A 16,725-nucleotide genomic window follows, 5' to 3' on the forward strand; every position below is an offset into this window, starting at 1 on the left:
ACAATGGTCAACATCATACTCATCGTGTGGTTCATCTCTGTTGGCACACAAATGGTTAGTATGATTATTGGAGCCGATGTTATTCTCTGTTGTCCCATAAATGGTTACTTGTTTCTCGCTTCCATACATGCCAAGCATAGCCATGAACTTTTCATCAGAATCAAGGACAATAAGGGATTTTTCTCTGCATACTTGTCAACATAAAAAATAGAATCTGTCGTCCCGTTCATTGTGGTTCCTAGGCCCTGCTAGCCATTGTTCTTTGATGAATAACGTTTTACCACTTCTTCATGTACTTGACTAAACTTGTATAAAAATGTGTCTATGTGGATACATTTTTGAGAGCCAAAGCAATATATTTGCCCACAACTATTCTTCGTTAGCCGAAAGTAACCTCCATATTTCAATTTTAACTTGAACTTGGATGTTGGTATATGCCTGAAATTGAAAATTAATTAGAGAAACAATCATACAATTTAGTAAATGTCTAATTTAATTAACATTAAGATATTTGCATAAACATACTCGATTATCGGAGATGTAGCCCTGCTCTCCCATATGGGTTTTGATGTATCATGAAGGGTAGTATCTTCTATTTGAGAATGATCTTCCGACATTGGTTTGTATCACCTCTAAAATATAATATTAAGTCGGCGATAAGAAAAAAAAAAGATATAAAGGTATAAAAACACGACTACAAACATCAACATTGCATATCATTGGCACAATAGCTAAGTGTAGCTGATTCAGATATAAAGGTATAACATGATTCAGATATAAAAGTATAAAAACACGACTACAATTAGTTTTCTTCATGATATAATAAAATCATCAGACAAATTATATGCACCTGCAATAAGTCTAGGAACTGTTGAACAAATCAAACAACAACATAATCAAAATTAGTTTTCTGGTTAGTGTCTTCCCATGAAGTCATGTTTTGACATCAAATAGTTTTCTAGTTAGTGTCTTCTGTTTTGAAATCAATCAATTTTCTTCATGATATAATGGAATCATTGACAAATCAAACAAATTATATGGAAAAGGAATGATGAAACTGATACAGGGACTTCACCAATTCCAGAATCTTGATGTGTAGTTGACATATTCATCAGTTGTAATCCCCAATTGAATGTTCAATTGACAAAAAAAAAATCATAAAATCCTGATTACTGCAATAAGTCTAGAAATTGTTGAACAATCAAAAAACAACAACATAATCAAAATTGAGGAACGGGAATGGATTCAGTTTTTAATTACCTGCGCGTGTGTGTATGCAACTGGAAGCACGATTGACTGGAAGCATGATTGATTGGATGCGGAAGCAACGGTCGACAATGTATGGAATAATCGATCGTGATGCTGATTGGAGGTATCGACAACAGGGGCTTGATCATGAATTGTGGGCAAAACACTATGATCACTAGTATGTAATCTATGAATCATGAATTGGAGATTAGGAGGAAGGGTATTGTTGTCCATTCATAAAGTATTTTATTTATAATGATTTAATATTATGAAAAACAATTATAAATCAATAAAAAATACCAAAAAAATAGATTTGGGTATATATGATATTAAAAAACATTAGGGAGGGTAAATACGATATTTAGAGTTTAGTTTGGGCAAATACGATATTTAGCTGTTTAGATTAGTCAATTCAACAACAATAAAACCAATAAGAGAAGTAGAAGCTTCATTCTAAACAACACATATGATCTCTTCTCCCTTATCAATTATTCGTACAACCAATTTATACCGATATTAAAATGTTGATAAGTATAACATATAAAAACTACTTTCGATTGGCGAGTGTTATCAAATTTTTTTTGACAACTTAAACAAAAATAATGACCATCATGCATAGTAACTATTGTGATATGTCAGAGATGGTAGGATTGAGATCAAGGGTGGGTGTTGAGCTAGTTCCTTCTCCTGATATCACAGTATAAAAAAAAGAGATGATCGTTTGACAACGTCCAGGAGTGGTTCCCAGGACGAAGCTCCAACGATCAAGTTAGAATTGATCCGGAGAGAAGATAGAGAATGTATGAGAGAAAAAGAGTCCAGTCCCCTTCTCCGTAGGGAAGTGGGTTCTTTAATACCTGATCGAGAGGCACGTGCCTCCTAACTGATTTGTTGAGCCTTCCTTTGTGAGACGAGATGTGGCGGATCCGTATTGAAGGATCCTCCATCACGTCTTTCTATCTCGTTCCCCCATTGGATAGAGGGGAATCTTCAATATAATGATGATTATGGCTATCGTCAGATAGGCAAGTGGAGCTCTCTGATTGGATCCACGTTTTCCAGGGTATTTCTCCTGGGGAGAAGAGGGTAAGGTGCAGTTTTGCCCCTTAATCGCCATACAAGTGAGTCCATGTAGGCGGAGGCCCGACCTTGGCCTCTGACTGAGTATAACCAGACTCTAACTAGGCGAAGCTTGGCGCTAGTTTGACTTTTCTTCTTTAACATTTTTCTGAGGGATACGTTAACAAGTCCCTTAGGCTTGTAGGCGTATGCGTTAGCCTGGTAGCGTCGCCGTTTGAGCCAACATTACAACATGTGTATGTGTGCGATTATTTTTGGCATTCAACAGACTTAGACAGTGTTGTCGATATGTGTCAGATCCATCATGAGACGGTTCGTGACACCAGTTTTACCTTTAAAATCCCCTTTACTAAAGACCTTTCACCTTTTCCTTATTTTCTTGCTTTTGTTGTAGCGACTCAGGCATTTTGTGATTTTTTCTTTTTCATAATTCATCTGTTCTTAACGATGGATCGTTATGGCAGAGTCCCTACTGTAGAGAAATTCCGACTATTGCAAGAACAATTTGGTTTCTTGTCAGAGCATGACGTGATGATTCCAGCGAAGGGATCATCGATCTATGACAGACCTCGAGGGAAGTGGGGGTTCATGTCCCTCTGTTCGAAGCGGGGTTACGCCTACCAACGTCTGACTTCTTTGATATGATTGTGCACCTGAAACATCACCAAATACAACCCAAAAATTTCGTTTTCAAATCATTATTAAAATCATAAACCATACAATATTATAAATAAAACCGTGAGTCATGTATTGCAAAATATCATAAAATCTGTCACATAACAAAAATCTCATAACAAAACATCAGAGTAAAACTCCCAGGCTGAAGACTGTGGTGTGTGCCATGCGATTATCCCGAGCCATTCCCTTTGCTAGTGGAAGTACCTGAAACCAAAACTAAAACCGTAAGAACGAAGCTTAGTGAGCTCCTCCAAACTACCACATACCATACACATATAACATGCAGCTAAGAGATACGGGCCCCGCCCACACTCATGGAGATACGGGCCATGCCCACACTCCGTTAACTAGGAGATACATCCCTGCCCACACTCTGCTGGCTCTGTAATACGAGACCCACCCACCCTCAGCTACATTGAGATACGAGCCCCACCCACACTCGGCTGCTATGAGATACGGGCCCCGCCCACACTCAGCTGCTATGAGATACAGGCCCCGCCCACACTCAGCTACGAACAACATACAAGTACCACACAGACAACAAGTATAACTAATTTTATAAATCAGGCATATATCCATAATCAAACTAAACTATGAGATACGGGCCACGCCCACACTCGGCTACTATGAGATATGGGCCTCGCCCACACTCAGCTACTAACATATCATGCTACGGGCCGGCCTTGGTGCCTTAGATTCGTTCCTACTAAAGGGAAACTCACCTCGCAAAACTGAATGCTGAAAACTCAAGTGAGGACTCCCTGTCCGCTGCTCCGACGACTCTCCGGCTATCAAATCCATAATAACACTTAGTCACAATCTGATAATCCTACTTGGGGTAAAATGACCATTTATCCCTAGTCAAAGTCAATGTCTCAGTCAAAGTCAATCTTTCAGGTTGACCTAACTCGCCGAGTCGGCCTATCGACTCCTTGAGTTCTAGAACTAAGAACCCTAAAATCACGACTCGACTCGCCGAGTCACCATATGACTCGTCGAGTTCCCACGCTACCCATCAACGCGTCTGGACGAACCAACTCGTCGAGCCGTCCTCAGGCTCACCGAGTCCTGACATAATCAGAAAAGGGCAAACTCATCCAACTCGTCGAGTTCCTTAACATCTCGCCGAGTCTTATGAACATCATCGGGGTTCCTTTATCGGACTCGTCGAGTTCCCATATGAACTCGCCGAGTCCCTTGTAGATCTAAACTAGACATTGGTTTCACCCTTCTACAGCTCCAAAATATAGATCCAGGTCATTTCCATGGTCCATTTCTATAAAGTTGGAGACTTGATGGCTTTGCACACCTTAATTGGACCCAAACTCAAGTTATAGCATCCTACTTTCATGAACATGACTATGGTTTGGATAAAAATGATTTCAAGACCTCTTTTATGGTTCTAGAGGCTAAATATCATAGAGAAGTGGGATTGCTTAGTATACAACCCAAGAGAAACAACTTATCCTACTCAAAGGGGTCAAAAGACCCATAAATCAACACTAAGGAGATCTAAGCTATGGATTGACAAGTTGAGAACCTTTTACCTCTAAAGGCTGCCAAAGATGGATGGAATCTTGGATCTTGATCTTCTTCCACAAGCTTGATAACTCCAAGATCTTCCAAGTCTCTTCTATATCACAAAACACACTCAAAATCTCAATAATCTCTCAACAATGGAACTCACAACGAATCAGGGTTTTGGGGGGAACATCGAGGTTGGTAAGGGAGGCCCAATGGGGATTAAGTGGCTTAAATAGGGTGCAAAACCTCGAAAATAGGATTTCCTCCTGGCAGACCTACTCGTCGAGTCTATTCTTGGACTCGCCGAGTAGACCTTTTAAACCCAACATCCTTTCTGGCATCTACTCGACGAGTTAGGGCTACCAACTCATCGAGTAGCTCAAAAGTAAATACTTAAATGATTTAATTTGTGTACCAGGAACAGGGTGTTACAACACCACTACAACTCTTCTGTTGACGAATTAACACTAAGTGCCGTCAATAAGATTGTGGGCTTCGAACTGATCTGTTGTTCCCTGGGCTGTATACCTACTTGTTGGGCCTTCAGTTACTTCTTTTGTGCGTCTACAAACTCTAGCATCAGCACATTGGCGAAAAGGTGAGGCATTCTTCAGTTGATCTCTGAGCAAGATAATTCGAAGAAAAATTGGAAGAGACAATGGCTTTGGGTCAACTGAAACCTTGTGGGGCATGGGTTTCGTAAGACCCGAGACTTTCCCGACCGTCTTCCCAAACTATTTGGGAATAAACTAGTTCTTGGCAAACAGCTGGGAAACATTACTGTCGTCAAGGAGAACTGGAAAGATTTGATCCTTGCCGCAGCTAACATGAGTATTGCCTGGAGGGATCTTGGGAAGATGGCACAATTATTCGTCGTGAGAGATGGTATTCGCTCATCTCCCTCCCCCCTTTTTACAAGAATAAGAACAAAGTATTTTATTGGGCTGTCAATTCTCATGCTTGGTGTTTGTGTTTGTAGGTGTCGACGCCAAGATTTGCTTGGAGATGGCCTTGTGTGGCCATTATCGGGGTAAGCTTTGTCACCAGGAGGTTGACCAAGCAGATCGACTTGAACTGTGTACTTTGTGCTTTGTACTTGGTATATGAATGCTTTTTCTGTATTTTGCATTGACCAGTGATATCCTTAGACTAGGATTATTTGACATTTCTACTGTAATTCTTTGCTACATATTCCCTTGTTCTAGGGTTCGCATTAATTAGCTAGTGTGCATTTTTGACGTCGTGTAACCGCTACAGTTGGCTTATATGCTTTCGATAGCCATTGAACTGTATGTTTAGTCGGGTTTCTTATGTTAATTCGTGAAATGATAGTCTATGTTCTTTGCTATATACTTTAAGGTTTAGCTACCTGCGTTTTGGCAGAGATCGTCACCTCAAGACCTTTTACTATCTGATTTTCAGGGGAAAGGTTATGAATCTTTTTAGGACCCCTTTTTTTCATGCCATTAATTAAAGTTTGTACATTCTCAGCTCTGAGATGTTATTGACAAGTTTTAGGCAAATATTATGATTCTTTGAGGCCTATGGTTACATCCTGGTATAGATTTTGCTCAAGTAGCGTAGGTGATCAGCCCTTGTTGTTACTTGGAAAATATACACGACCTCTTCACTTTGTGTTTATGCAATTGGTTAAATAGAATTATGGAAAGCTCTTTCAAAGCAAAAATTATATTCACTTTAAAAAGGAAAAACATGAAACATTAGACTCTAAATGACTAAGTGCGAGGGCGCGGACCTAGTCTTCGCGCTGGCACTTGGAGTATAGTTATCCTATGCAGAGTTTGGCCATACTCCCTTTTCTCAGCCTTTGTTTTATTTTTGTTTGGGCGCTCTGCTGTGGCTGCCTCGTCATAGACATGTTTCCTTTTCTCATTTCCTCCAAGTGTTTCTTGCTAACTTGGGGTTCCTTTTTATTTCCACTATCGGGTCATGGAGTGAATTTCTTCCATCACTGCCTGTCGAACTATCTGGGGAGTCTAGGGTGCAACCTGTCCTGTTGAATGTTGTGTTTTTGAAACCGGTGTGATATTTCTGTTGTTTCTTTTCTTTAACATGGGCAGCGTCTACCTCTCTGATTTTCAACTAGGTATGAAAGAGCCGAATTTCATCTTCCATGCTCTGTTGGTGCTCGCACTTCCCCTTTCCCTTGGCCCAATATGTGTTGTGACCTTAGGGTGTGCCTCCCCTTGACTGGGTGAGAATGTCGCTTGCCATTTTCTGCGCGTGCCAATTAATCTTCCGTTTCACATGGTTATTTGGGGTTTTGTTGTTATCATTAGTGACCCTACTTGGATCCCCTCTATAGTGGAGCTTGCATGCTAGAGTGATTGATGCTCCGTTACTATCTGTGTTTTTACCAGTGCCTGGATTCTTCACCCCAAAGGGGTTTTGTTCATCTTCAAGACCGGTGAAGAGGTGATTCGAGTCTCGAATCATTGTTCATTTGGGTGTGGCTTGGCCACTGATTTCAGGCTGGACTGGTGCTCCTGCCCACAAATAGGCATTCCCATGTCTTGCGATTTTGCTCTAGGGTCTGGCTGAACTATCTTCGGATCAGTGTTTGCTTCTTTCTGTGACTGGGATGTTGCGAGTGGTCTGAATGCATCTCTGTGCCCTTTCCGTGACTGGGATGTTGCGATTTTTGCTTCGCCGTTGATTTCCTTTGTCGATTCTCCACTTTTTGAAAACTTTCACTTTGACACGATCTGATTTCCTGCTTTGTTTCTTGTTGGGTACTGCATTCATTATCTGGCCTTGTTGCTACGACAATCGCCGACGCATCTCTTGTGCTGAAAAAAAGGCTATGTTAAGCATGTTTTGATTGTATACCGTCACACTGGCTTGTTGGCCATGACAATTGCTGCATGGGCGAGGCCCATTGATGTTTACTATCTCTGGCCTCTTATCATGGCCCTTTCCCCCGTCATTTTGATTTCTAGGTTGGTGTTGGTCTTCATCAAATTTTGTTCTGAGCCCTTTTGCGATGTCAACTATGTTTCCAACCAGCTGCTTCTGTTTTTTTGTTTAAAAAAAGAAAATTGAGTTACAAAATCTGGTTGACAGAAACTATAAATTGTAATTTGAATTGTATTCATTCCAAATGGTCAAACAAAATATGGAAAGTTGACGACTAAAGATGAATGAAGTTGAGCTTTAAAACGTACCATTTGCTATGACTTTTAAATTTACGTCACCTGTTTAAAAGTACCAAATACATTTTAATTTTACAATAAAATATTATGAAAAAGAATAGAAAAAAGGAAAATAAATTCTAAATTGTTTTATTATTGAAGGACAACTCTTATCTTTGAACCCATTTATTTAGATTGCCAAAATAGAATACTGGTGTAATACGTTGCAATTTGTAGTTTATAAAAGCTAAAGCAGAGTAAACACAATAGTAAGATTAGAGGTACATACTTGGACTTAATAAAGAAGAACACATGTGCTGTAGTTAACAGTTTCCATCCCATTGGTATGTGATCTTTTGATTGTCTGCATGCATAAGGAAACAATAAACTTATGAAAAAGATTTTCTCGTTTAACCTAGTGGAACAACAAAGAATTGTAAATCAATTAAAACTACACTTGAATAGCATTGGAGATACATACCAAGCAGCTTCTAGCTTCCTTCTCTTGATTTTTTATGTGTATGCTTTGTGTGTGTGTGTGTTGTCGGATGAATAAATAGGAATGAACAACATAATCTTAGGAATTAGTGGTAATTATCCTCCCAAATAATTGTATCAATATCTGTTAAGCAATAAAATAAAAAGTTTGTTTATGATCAGTTATTTTTTAATACAAAATGTGTTATCGGAGGAATAAAAAGTTTTGTTCTTGTCAATTAAGGCTATCAAGATCTTTGGGTGAAAATGCCCCGGTAGCAAAAAGACCATTTATGCCCTTTGATCAAGAACTTATGTCAACATATAACAATTAAATTAAACCTCATGTGTATCTTACCTGATTAACTGCAGAGTGGGTTTCAGGAAAGTCTAGATATTTTTTCCTTAACCGACCTTTTTCCATGAGAAATACAACAGGTACACGATGATAACTGAGAAAGAACCATTCAGAATGTCAAAATGTGGTTATATATATAAATCATATATAACACGATGATAGTCATTTATATAACTAAAACTAACATAAAAGTCAAGAACTTCAACAAAGCTCAAGATTTAATGCATCTACTGATCTGTTTCAAACCCGACCCCCCTAAAACAATTGCACGTCTTCTTCTTATGTGATTCAAAAATAAAAATCCTCAAAAAAAAGTAATTCAATCAATATAGATTAAGACATAAAATCAAAATATGTTTCACTTTCTAGTATATACCTGGGCGAATTGTTGGTTTCCATGGGCAGAAACACCAAAGGGGAGAAATTCGCAAAAGAAAGAGATTTCAATTACTTGTGAGATCCGGAAGAAGGAAATAAATGTGATTTGGAAGGAAAAGTTCTTCAATTTGGTTCCTTAACACGTGAGAAATAAATGAGTTCCAGATGAAACTCACTTTGTATCGACCCCGATTTGTCGGGTGAAGTTGAAGCCAAATTCCGATGTGAAATCATCGATCCTAGTATCTTCTTAATGGAAAAAAAGGGTCAATAATCAACCGATGCAGAGGAAAATTATGTAGAAAAGAACTGAAATTTGCTTTGGAGGTGGTGAATGCAATATATAACAGATGGAGAGGTTGAAGAAGAGGAGACGGAGGAGCTCGAATGAAAACCAATAGGAACTGTTGTTGCAGTTGAGAAGAAGAGATGAAGATCGTGTGGGAGAAGTTCCATAACTGAAACACTCTTGGAAGGGAGGCTGCGAAATCGATAAACCCACTGTCAACGTGGGGAGAAGAAGAAGGAAGCATGCGGTGGAGCTGAAAATGGCCACAATGCTGACGAAGACCGTTAAATTCAACTTCTTGTGGCTCTGTTATATCCATTAGACGTATGGATGTTCTTTTTTTCCTCGGTACTGGTACTTGTATTGATACTGGTTGTTGTTGTGGCTGATCATTCATCATCTCTATTCTAGATGGTTTTCAAATGGCTCTAACCACCTAACCACCTACCTGAACAGATTACAAAAACAATTCAACATGATATCACAATGCTTATTTGGCCTTTTGATTCATATAACAATTTATATCGTTACAATGATGAGGAATGGTTACATGATCGACTTTTCTATGGTCATACTAGTTATTTCTAACATAACAAAGATATAACAAACAATACCCATGATCTAAAATTTGTTGTTTTTCCTTAAATATATTTTTTTAATCTTGGAATAAACAGATGGATTGAACATCAACTCTTGGAGATACAATACATTATATGAAAAAACCTCTTAAAAGTATTCATCAGTTGAAAGAACAAAATATTAAATAATATTTGGATCAATTAAAAACTTGAAATTGATGTGCATGTTTAAAAAATTCAGCATGAACGGACCACAAGTAAGGAATCCACAGGAGGCAATAATATTATTCATATTTTACCATGTTTGACCTCTGACACAAACACACAAAAACTGGTTTTTTTCAAAAAGGTTATGATTTGTAACGAAGTCTAGATTTTTTTATCGACAATCAACAAAATTGAAGCTATAATAATAAAAGGAAGTCTGGATTTTTTTTATCGACATATCAAATGCCATTGAACAAAACTTACAAACTACTGCTGCACCGATAATGATTCGGCGAACTAGTTAGATAGATACCCGATAGCGAAAATCGAGAAGAAAAGAAGGGCTGAGGCACCGGTGTGGTTGTCGACATGATGAGTTGGAGTCGCCAGTTGAGGCAAGGCATGTGATAAGGATTTGAGATGACGGTGCGGCGGTAACGTCGCTGTTGTTGCGGTGGAGAAGAAGAGGAGGGTAAGGAGTGACAATGTGGTGTGGGGTCTGATTCTACCTTCAAATTTGTGGCAAGATATTGAATTTTCAACGTGGGTTACCTCAAAAAGTTTCGGCCAAAACTACTTTAACTAGTTTAATACCCGATAGAAGGTTGACTTGTTTAATAAAAAATAATAACTATTTTACTAATATTTTACTTTGTTCTATATCATTGTTATGTAATTTCTGTATCATTGTTATGTAATTTGTAAACATGAAGTGTACAATGACAAATCTACTAAATAAAAAACATGTATAAAAATGCATTAAAAGACAATAAAATATAATAATAAGAATCAATGAACACACAATTAAATGAAAGTAAGTTAAAAAAATGAAATCTATTGTTTAATTCTTTGAAAATCAATTAGGTATATCATCATCGGTAGTCTTGTCACACACGCGTGGAAGCCGACGCTTCTTTGATGTTATTGAGGATCCGATACACGGTTTTTCAAAAGAATAAGCTTCAATAACATTAAAAGACGTCTAATTGTAAACTTACCAACACAATAATAAGAATCATGAGAAATAAACTTACTCTAACAGAATACCTAACAATAAAAGTTAGAAGTAAAATTATTCTCATATTTTAAGAAAAATAGAAAATTTAAAAAATATGTTATAACTTATTTGAATCTCTTCACCATCTTGTAAAGTAGAGATAGATATAGGCCGGTTACAAATATGATCTTCAATATTATTATGACCAACCTAAGTGTAAATAACGATTATAGTAATACGAAACATACCAAAAAAAAAAATAATAATAATCTAATTTTAAATAAATAATATAAAGTAACCCATACAATCTCATTCCGTCTTCTTTTGCTTCTGCAACATTGAAATCAGCTATACATTTTTGAAGACCATTATTTTCTTTAGTATCACAAGTATCGTATGTATATTAAGACAAATCAAGTTTAATACATATAAACTACATATTTTACATAACATACCACCATATGAAATAATAATTACCATTGTTGAGATTGTTGATGGTATCAAATCACTACATGGTCCCCATAACGCTTAGTCTAATAGCTCCCATTCATACTTATGGATTTTAGAAAAACTTTCATATTCATCTTCGACTATATAGTAATCTTTATCAATTTTTATAACCACCGTACTATTCTCATTTGTGGGAGAAATCTTATATCCCTTATCAATATGTTTTTTTTGTCAATGTAGTATTTAGTTATAGTAAAAAGACGCACATAGTTTGACAACGAATTGAATTTGTTAACCTTAAAAGTAAAAATGACCTTATGACCACATAAGCTTTCGAGAAGAATTTTTTTTAACCCAATTAGGATCACTGACACCCTAAGAAAACATAACAAACATATTAATATATATATATATATATATATATATATATATATATATATATATATATATATATATATATATATATATATATATATATACACAATCCCCCTACACACACACACACACACACACACATATATATATATATATATATATACACACACATATGTATATGATATATGCCTTTTATTGAAAAAAAGGTACTTAATTTCTTATGAATTGTGTTGTAGGGGTAAAAGACATGCTTGGAGCAAAAAGGAAGTAGGAAAATAGGATTTTGAGCTAATGTTTCAAGATGAAGAAAATACACTAAACACGTCGTGGTGACCCTACCACGACGTGGTGTTTTGAAGTGACCCGATTGACTTCGAAGACTTGTGGAATACGGGATAAACACGAAGACCACGATGTGGTGGCCTCAACACGTTGTGGTGCTCTGTCTTCGGGAAAATTATAAATAAATCACATTCTCCTCCGAATTGGGTCCTTTTTCTTTGGAAGCAATCATCACTTTTGAAGGCAAAGCACCTATTCTAAGGCTTGGAAGCAAGGAATTCGTTTATAACCTAAGAAGTAGGAGCATTGAGGCAACCAAATTCTACACTTTGACTTCTATATAGATTTTTCTATGTCAAATACTATGAATTTCGAGTTTATGTCTTTGTTTGCTGAAATCATGAGCTAAAAGTCTCATGACTTTCATTTAGCCTAGGATTTATTGATTTTTTGTAGTTGAATTTATGGATTGGATTTAGTTATTTGGTTATTTGTTGATTTTGCTTATTAAAGAACCTCACATACTTTTGATAACTATTTCCTCTACTTATTGCCGAATTTGATTAAGTTAGTATGACCATCTTCCTTAGTTGAATTTGAATCTTATCTTGTGAGTTCCAAAATTATAAGACCAAAGTTTTGAACAAAACCTAGGTTAAGTAGAAAAGTGGGTAAAAAGCTATAGGAGCTAATATATGACGACAAATCATATATTGAATTCAATCAATAAACTAAATTGATCAATCTATTATAAGTCTAATTAACTCGAACCGAACACTAGTAAACTTGTTAGTTTGTCCGCTTTATCACCGAATAAATAATCTAGTTTGCTAAAGTATTAAGTTAGTGAACATTAAGTAATTTGGTCATCTTAGGAATCGGTAACCAAAGAAACTAAAATCCATTGCACTTCCATAAATCAACCATAATAGCAAATAAATTCGAAGCTAAACGAAAGTCTCTTATTTACCTTGATTAAGTCCTCTTTATTTCTTTAGTATTAGTGTTAGCTTAATTAGTTGAGAGTTAGTTAGTTTGGTAATTTAAGTCTCAAGTCTTGCAAAACTAGAGAAAAATCCTTTCGAATTTTCTTAGTAAGTAGTTAGTGGTAGATAAAAATTAGCTAAAAATACTATTCCCTGTGTTTGAAACATGTCTAGTGTGCTATACTATCTTCAACAAGGTACACTACCTTAGGAAATAACTAGTCACGTTAGTAGGGTTAACTAGTGCATATTATTTTACCCATAAAGTTTTTGGCGTCGTTTCTAGGGAACGGTCCAGTTTTAGTTACTTTAAATCTGGTATTTTATTAGGATTTTTTCTGTTTATTTGCTTTTAATTTTCGTTTTAAGTTTTTCTTCTTTTTGACCCACCACGTCGTGGTGTCGTAATAGTAAACCTTTATTTTTCGTTTTTGTTCTTTTTATGCATTTCATTTGTTTCTTTGCAGTAGTATATGACCAGAGGATCCAACACTCATCTGATTCCACCACTTTAAGACTCAGAGCCCCCTTTTTTAAAAACACAGACAAACCCATAGAAGATTCTAGCACACCTAAGAAGTCACCTTTTAAGAGTCTCAAATCAGTTTTTAAGAAGAAGGGAAAGCAAGTGGGAGAATCTAGCAAGGCACCGAAGGACGAAAACACATACGAAACAGAATGGGAAGAAAGCGATAACGAATCGGAAAAAGGTAGCTATCAAGAAAGCGAACCCGAGACATCATGTCAGACATTGTTCACATTACCATGGAAGCATAAAAGAATATAATTCGTGATGACACAGGACCGGGCTTGGTGCAACCCACCATACCAGGCACTGCCACATTTGAATTCAAGGGGCACATCCTTGTTGCGTTAAAAGAGATTCCTTTCATCGTAAAGGATCATGAAGATGCTTACAAGCATCTTGATGAAGTCAACGTCATTGCAGACTACTTTAACATTCTAAATGTTCCACAAGAAACGATGTTGTTGAGGATGCTCCCTGTCACTTTCAAGGGATCTGCAAAGGATTGGCTAAAGGCACTTCCACCAAGCGCGATCACTACATGGGAAAAAAATGCATGAGGAGTTTTTGGAACAATTTTTCCCACCATCCAAGGTGGCTAAGCTCAAAAAGGCCATAACTAATTTTGAACAACAAATTGGGGAGTAGCTGTTTGAAGCATGGGAGCGCTACAAGGGTCTACTTCAGAATTGCCCCCAAAACGATGTCAATGTGCAACAAGAAGTTTCAATCATTTACGATGGGGTGAATGTCACAACTAGGCAACTCCTTGACTCTCAAGGCCCCTTAACTAAGAAAAACCTGGCTGAAATCAAGGAGCTCGTTGAAGAAAACTCTAAACACTATAGAGTACCATAACCTGCGAAATGACGTAACAAGGGGATCGGCTAATTCTGCTTTTGAAGACATGTCGGCAGTTTTGGCAATGTTGCAAAACTTGGATTGAAGAATGACTAAAATGGATCAAATAATCCATGAATTAACGGTGGGTGTGAAAATTGTAATGGGCCTTATCTAACTAAAGACTGTGATCTTGATGAGAATGGAAACTGAAAGGTTCAAGCTTTTTACTCGAGCGGTGATGGATACGATGAAGACTGGCGAAGACCCAATAAGAAGTGGTTACCTTATGAAGAGTACAAGAAAGCCAAGGAAGAAAAGTATCAACAAAAAGGAAGAGGCTTTTACCAAAGAGAGGAACCAGCTCCTAAGAAGAAACCTGACTTCAAGTCAATGCTTAACCGTTTTGCTGCTGCATCTGAAAAAAGGCACGAGGAAATAGAAGAAGCAATTAGAGAGAAACAAACTATGATGAGGGAACAACAAAATCTACTCAGAAATTAGCAAGCCTCAATCTTGAACATTGAAAAACAATTTGGGCAACTAGCTAAGCAAATCAATGAAAGATCACTGGGAGGACTTCCAGGAAATGCCAAACAAAACCCGAAGGGAGCTCACATCCAAGCTGTAATGACAAGAAGTGGGAAAATTATGACTCATTTGACTCCCACTAACAAAAACAACCCGGATGTGGAGCAGGAAGTTCGAGAAGAAAGTCAAGGACAAGAAACTGAACAGACACCACGACATGGCAAGAACCTGAAAAGAAAATTGTAGAACCCGTTAAGCCATACCTCCCACCACTGCCCTTCCCAAGTAGAACAATACAAGAGAAGAATGCTGAAGATTATCGGAAGTTCTTAGATCATAATAAGTCTCCTGAAATCAACATTCCATTCCTTGAGGCTTTAGCCTAAATGCCAAACTGTGCCAAGTTTCTCAAGGACCTCTTAACAAACCGCAAGAAAATGGTGGGATTATCTAAATTGTATTAAATGAAACTTGTTCCGCTGCAATGCAAAACATGTTACCAAAGAAGATGGGTGATCCAGGAAGCATAACCTTACCATGCCAATTCGAGAATCTAGCAACTAGTCACGCTCTAGCCGACTTGGGAGCAAGTGTTAATTTGATGCCCTACTCGTTCCTCAAGAAGCTCGATCTCCCCGAACCAAAATCGGTTTGCACGATCATCCATTTAACTAACAAGACTATGACCTTCCCAAGAGGTATTTGTGAAGATTTATTAGTGAAAGTTGAGAAGTTTGTTTTTCCTGTAGATTTCATCGTATTAGTTATGGAGGAAGACGAACAAGTCCCAATCATCCTTGGAAGGCTCTTCTTGAGCATTACCCGAACCTTAGTTGAAATTAGAGAGTCCAAACTCACTCTCCGAGTTGGAGAAGAGGCAGTCACTTTTAGCATAAATCGAGCAATCCAACATTTATGGATAAGTGACGATACTGCCTTTTCTGTCGATGTGTTTGATGAACTACATGAAAAAGAGCTAGGAGGGTGGAAAGAAAAAGAGACCGAGGGATTTATGGTGCTTGAAGAAGGAGATTTTGATGCCGAACTTGATATTCAAGAATTGGAGAAGCTATTGGAAGAAAGTGAGTACAATGAAGTGAAGAAAGTGTTGGATTAGTGTCTAAGTCCATAACTATTTTGGTATGTACTTGACCCGATGGTGCATGGTCCTTTTGGGTTGCCTTCACCAAAGCAACTTGATAGGATGAATTATGGAGAGAGAAGATTAATTATGATTTATTAATATATTATGAGAATAATATATTAAAGGAGAAATCATATTGTTTAATTAATATTAGTCAAGAATTAATTGATAACTAATTTTGTGGCTAAAAGAGATTAATTAAACTTAAGGGATTGGAACTGTAATTATAAGATAATTGCATTTGGGCTATGGATTACCTTGGGATAATAGGTTGGACGAATTCTATGGGGAAACCCATTAGAAATCATACAAGGGATATTCTAAAAGAGTCCATGGGCTGCTTAGGGCTTAAGCAGTCAAATTAGGGTTTCCTAGTTGAAAACCCTAATAGCCTACATGTATATATAGTACCCTTAAGCCCCAAAAACGTGGCTAAGAGTTCCACTAGGGTTTCTGGACGTTTTGGGCAGCCTCTTCTCTCCTTATTCTTCATCCTCTTGCTCTTGGTGTTTGTGAGCCATTAGAGGAGTGACAATTGTGACTCTAAGCTTTCTAAAGTCATTACAAGGAGGATTTGAGATTGTTATTGCTACATAACAATCGAAGGTAATCCTCTAAACCCTAA

General features: G+C 37.3%; 1 protein-coding gene, 1 long non-coding RNA gene and 1 other non-coding gene across 5 annotated transcripts; 1 reads left to right on the forward strand and 2 right to left on the reverse strand.

The window, feature by feature from the left end:
- Positions 1–1,886: 1,886 nt before the first annotated feature.
- LOC111893001 (uncharacterized) lies at positions 1,887–10,511 on the reverse strand. 3 transcript variants are annotated; one of them, XR_006187398.2, is made up of 7 exons: positions 10,234–10,511; positions 8,894–9,632; positions 8,518–8,611; positions 8,164–8,304; positions 7,972–8,046; positions 7,716–7,745; positions 1,887–7,563 (listed from the first exon to the last, which is right to left on the reverse strand). It is a non-coding gene; the product is annotated as an uncharacterized LOC111893001 (long non-coding RNA). The 3 variants fall into 3 exon arrangements; XR_002850770.3 differs by having other exon boundaries at positions 1,888–7,563; positions 10,283–10,511; XR_008226802.1 differs by lacking the exon at positions 7,716–7,745 and having other exon boundaries at positions 10,283–10,511.
- A 3,674-nt stretch (positions 10,512–14,185) lies between these two features.
- Positions 14,186–14,292, reverse strand: LOC111893002 (small nucleolar RNA R71). Its single transcript, XR_002850771.1, has one exon. It is a non-coding gene; the product is annotated as a small nucleolar RNA R71 (small nucleolar RNA).
- Positions 14,293–15,440: 1,148 nt separating this feature from the next.
- LOC111892971 (uncharacterized) lies at positions 15,441–16,073 on the forward strand. Its single transcript, XM_023889048.1, has one exon. The coding sequence runs from the start codon at positions 15,441–15,443 to the stop codon at positions 16,071–16,073; it is 633 nt and encodes a 210-aa protein (XP_023744816.1).
- Positions 16,074–16,725: the final 652 nt, after the last annotated feature.

This window comes from Lactuca sativa, chromosome 9, assembly GCF_002870075.4.
Source record: "Lactuca sativa cultivar Salinas chromosome 9, Lsat_Salinas_v11, whole genome shotgun sequence".
NCBI classification, from domain to species: Eukaryota; Viridiplantae; Streptophyta; class Magnoliopsida; order Asterales; family Asteraceae; genus Lactuca; species Lactuca sativa.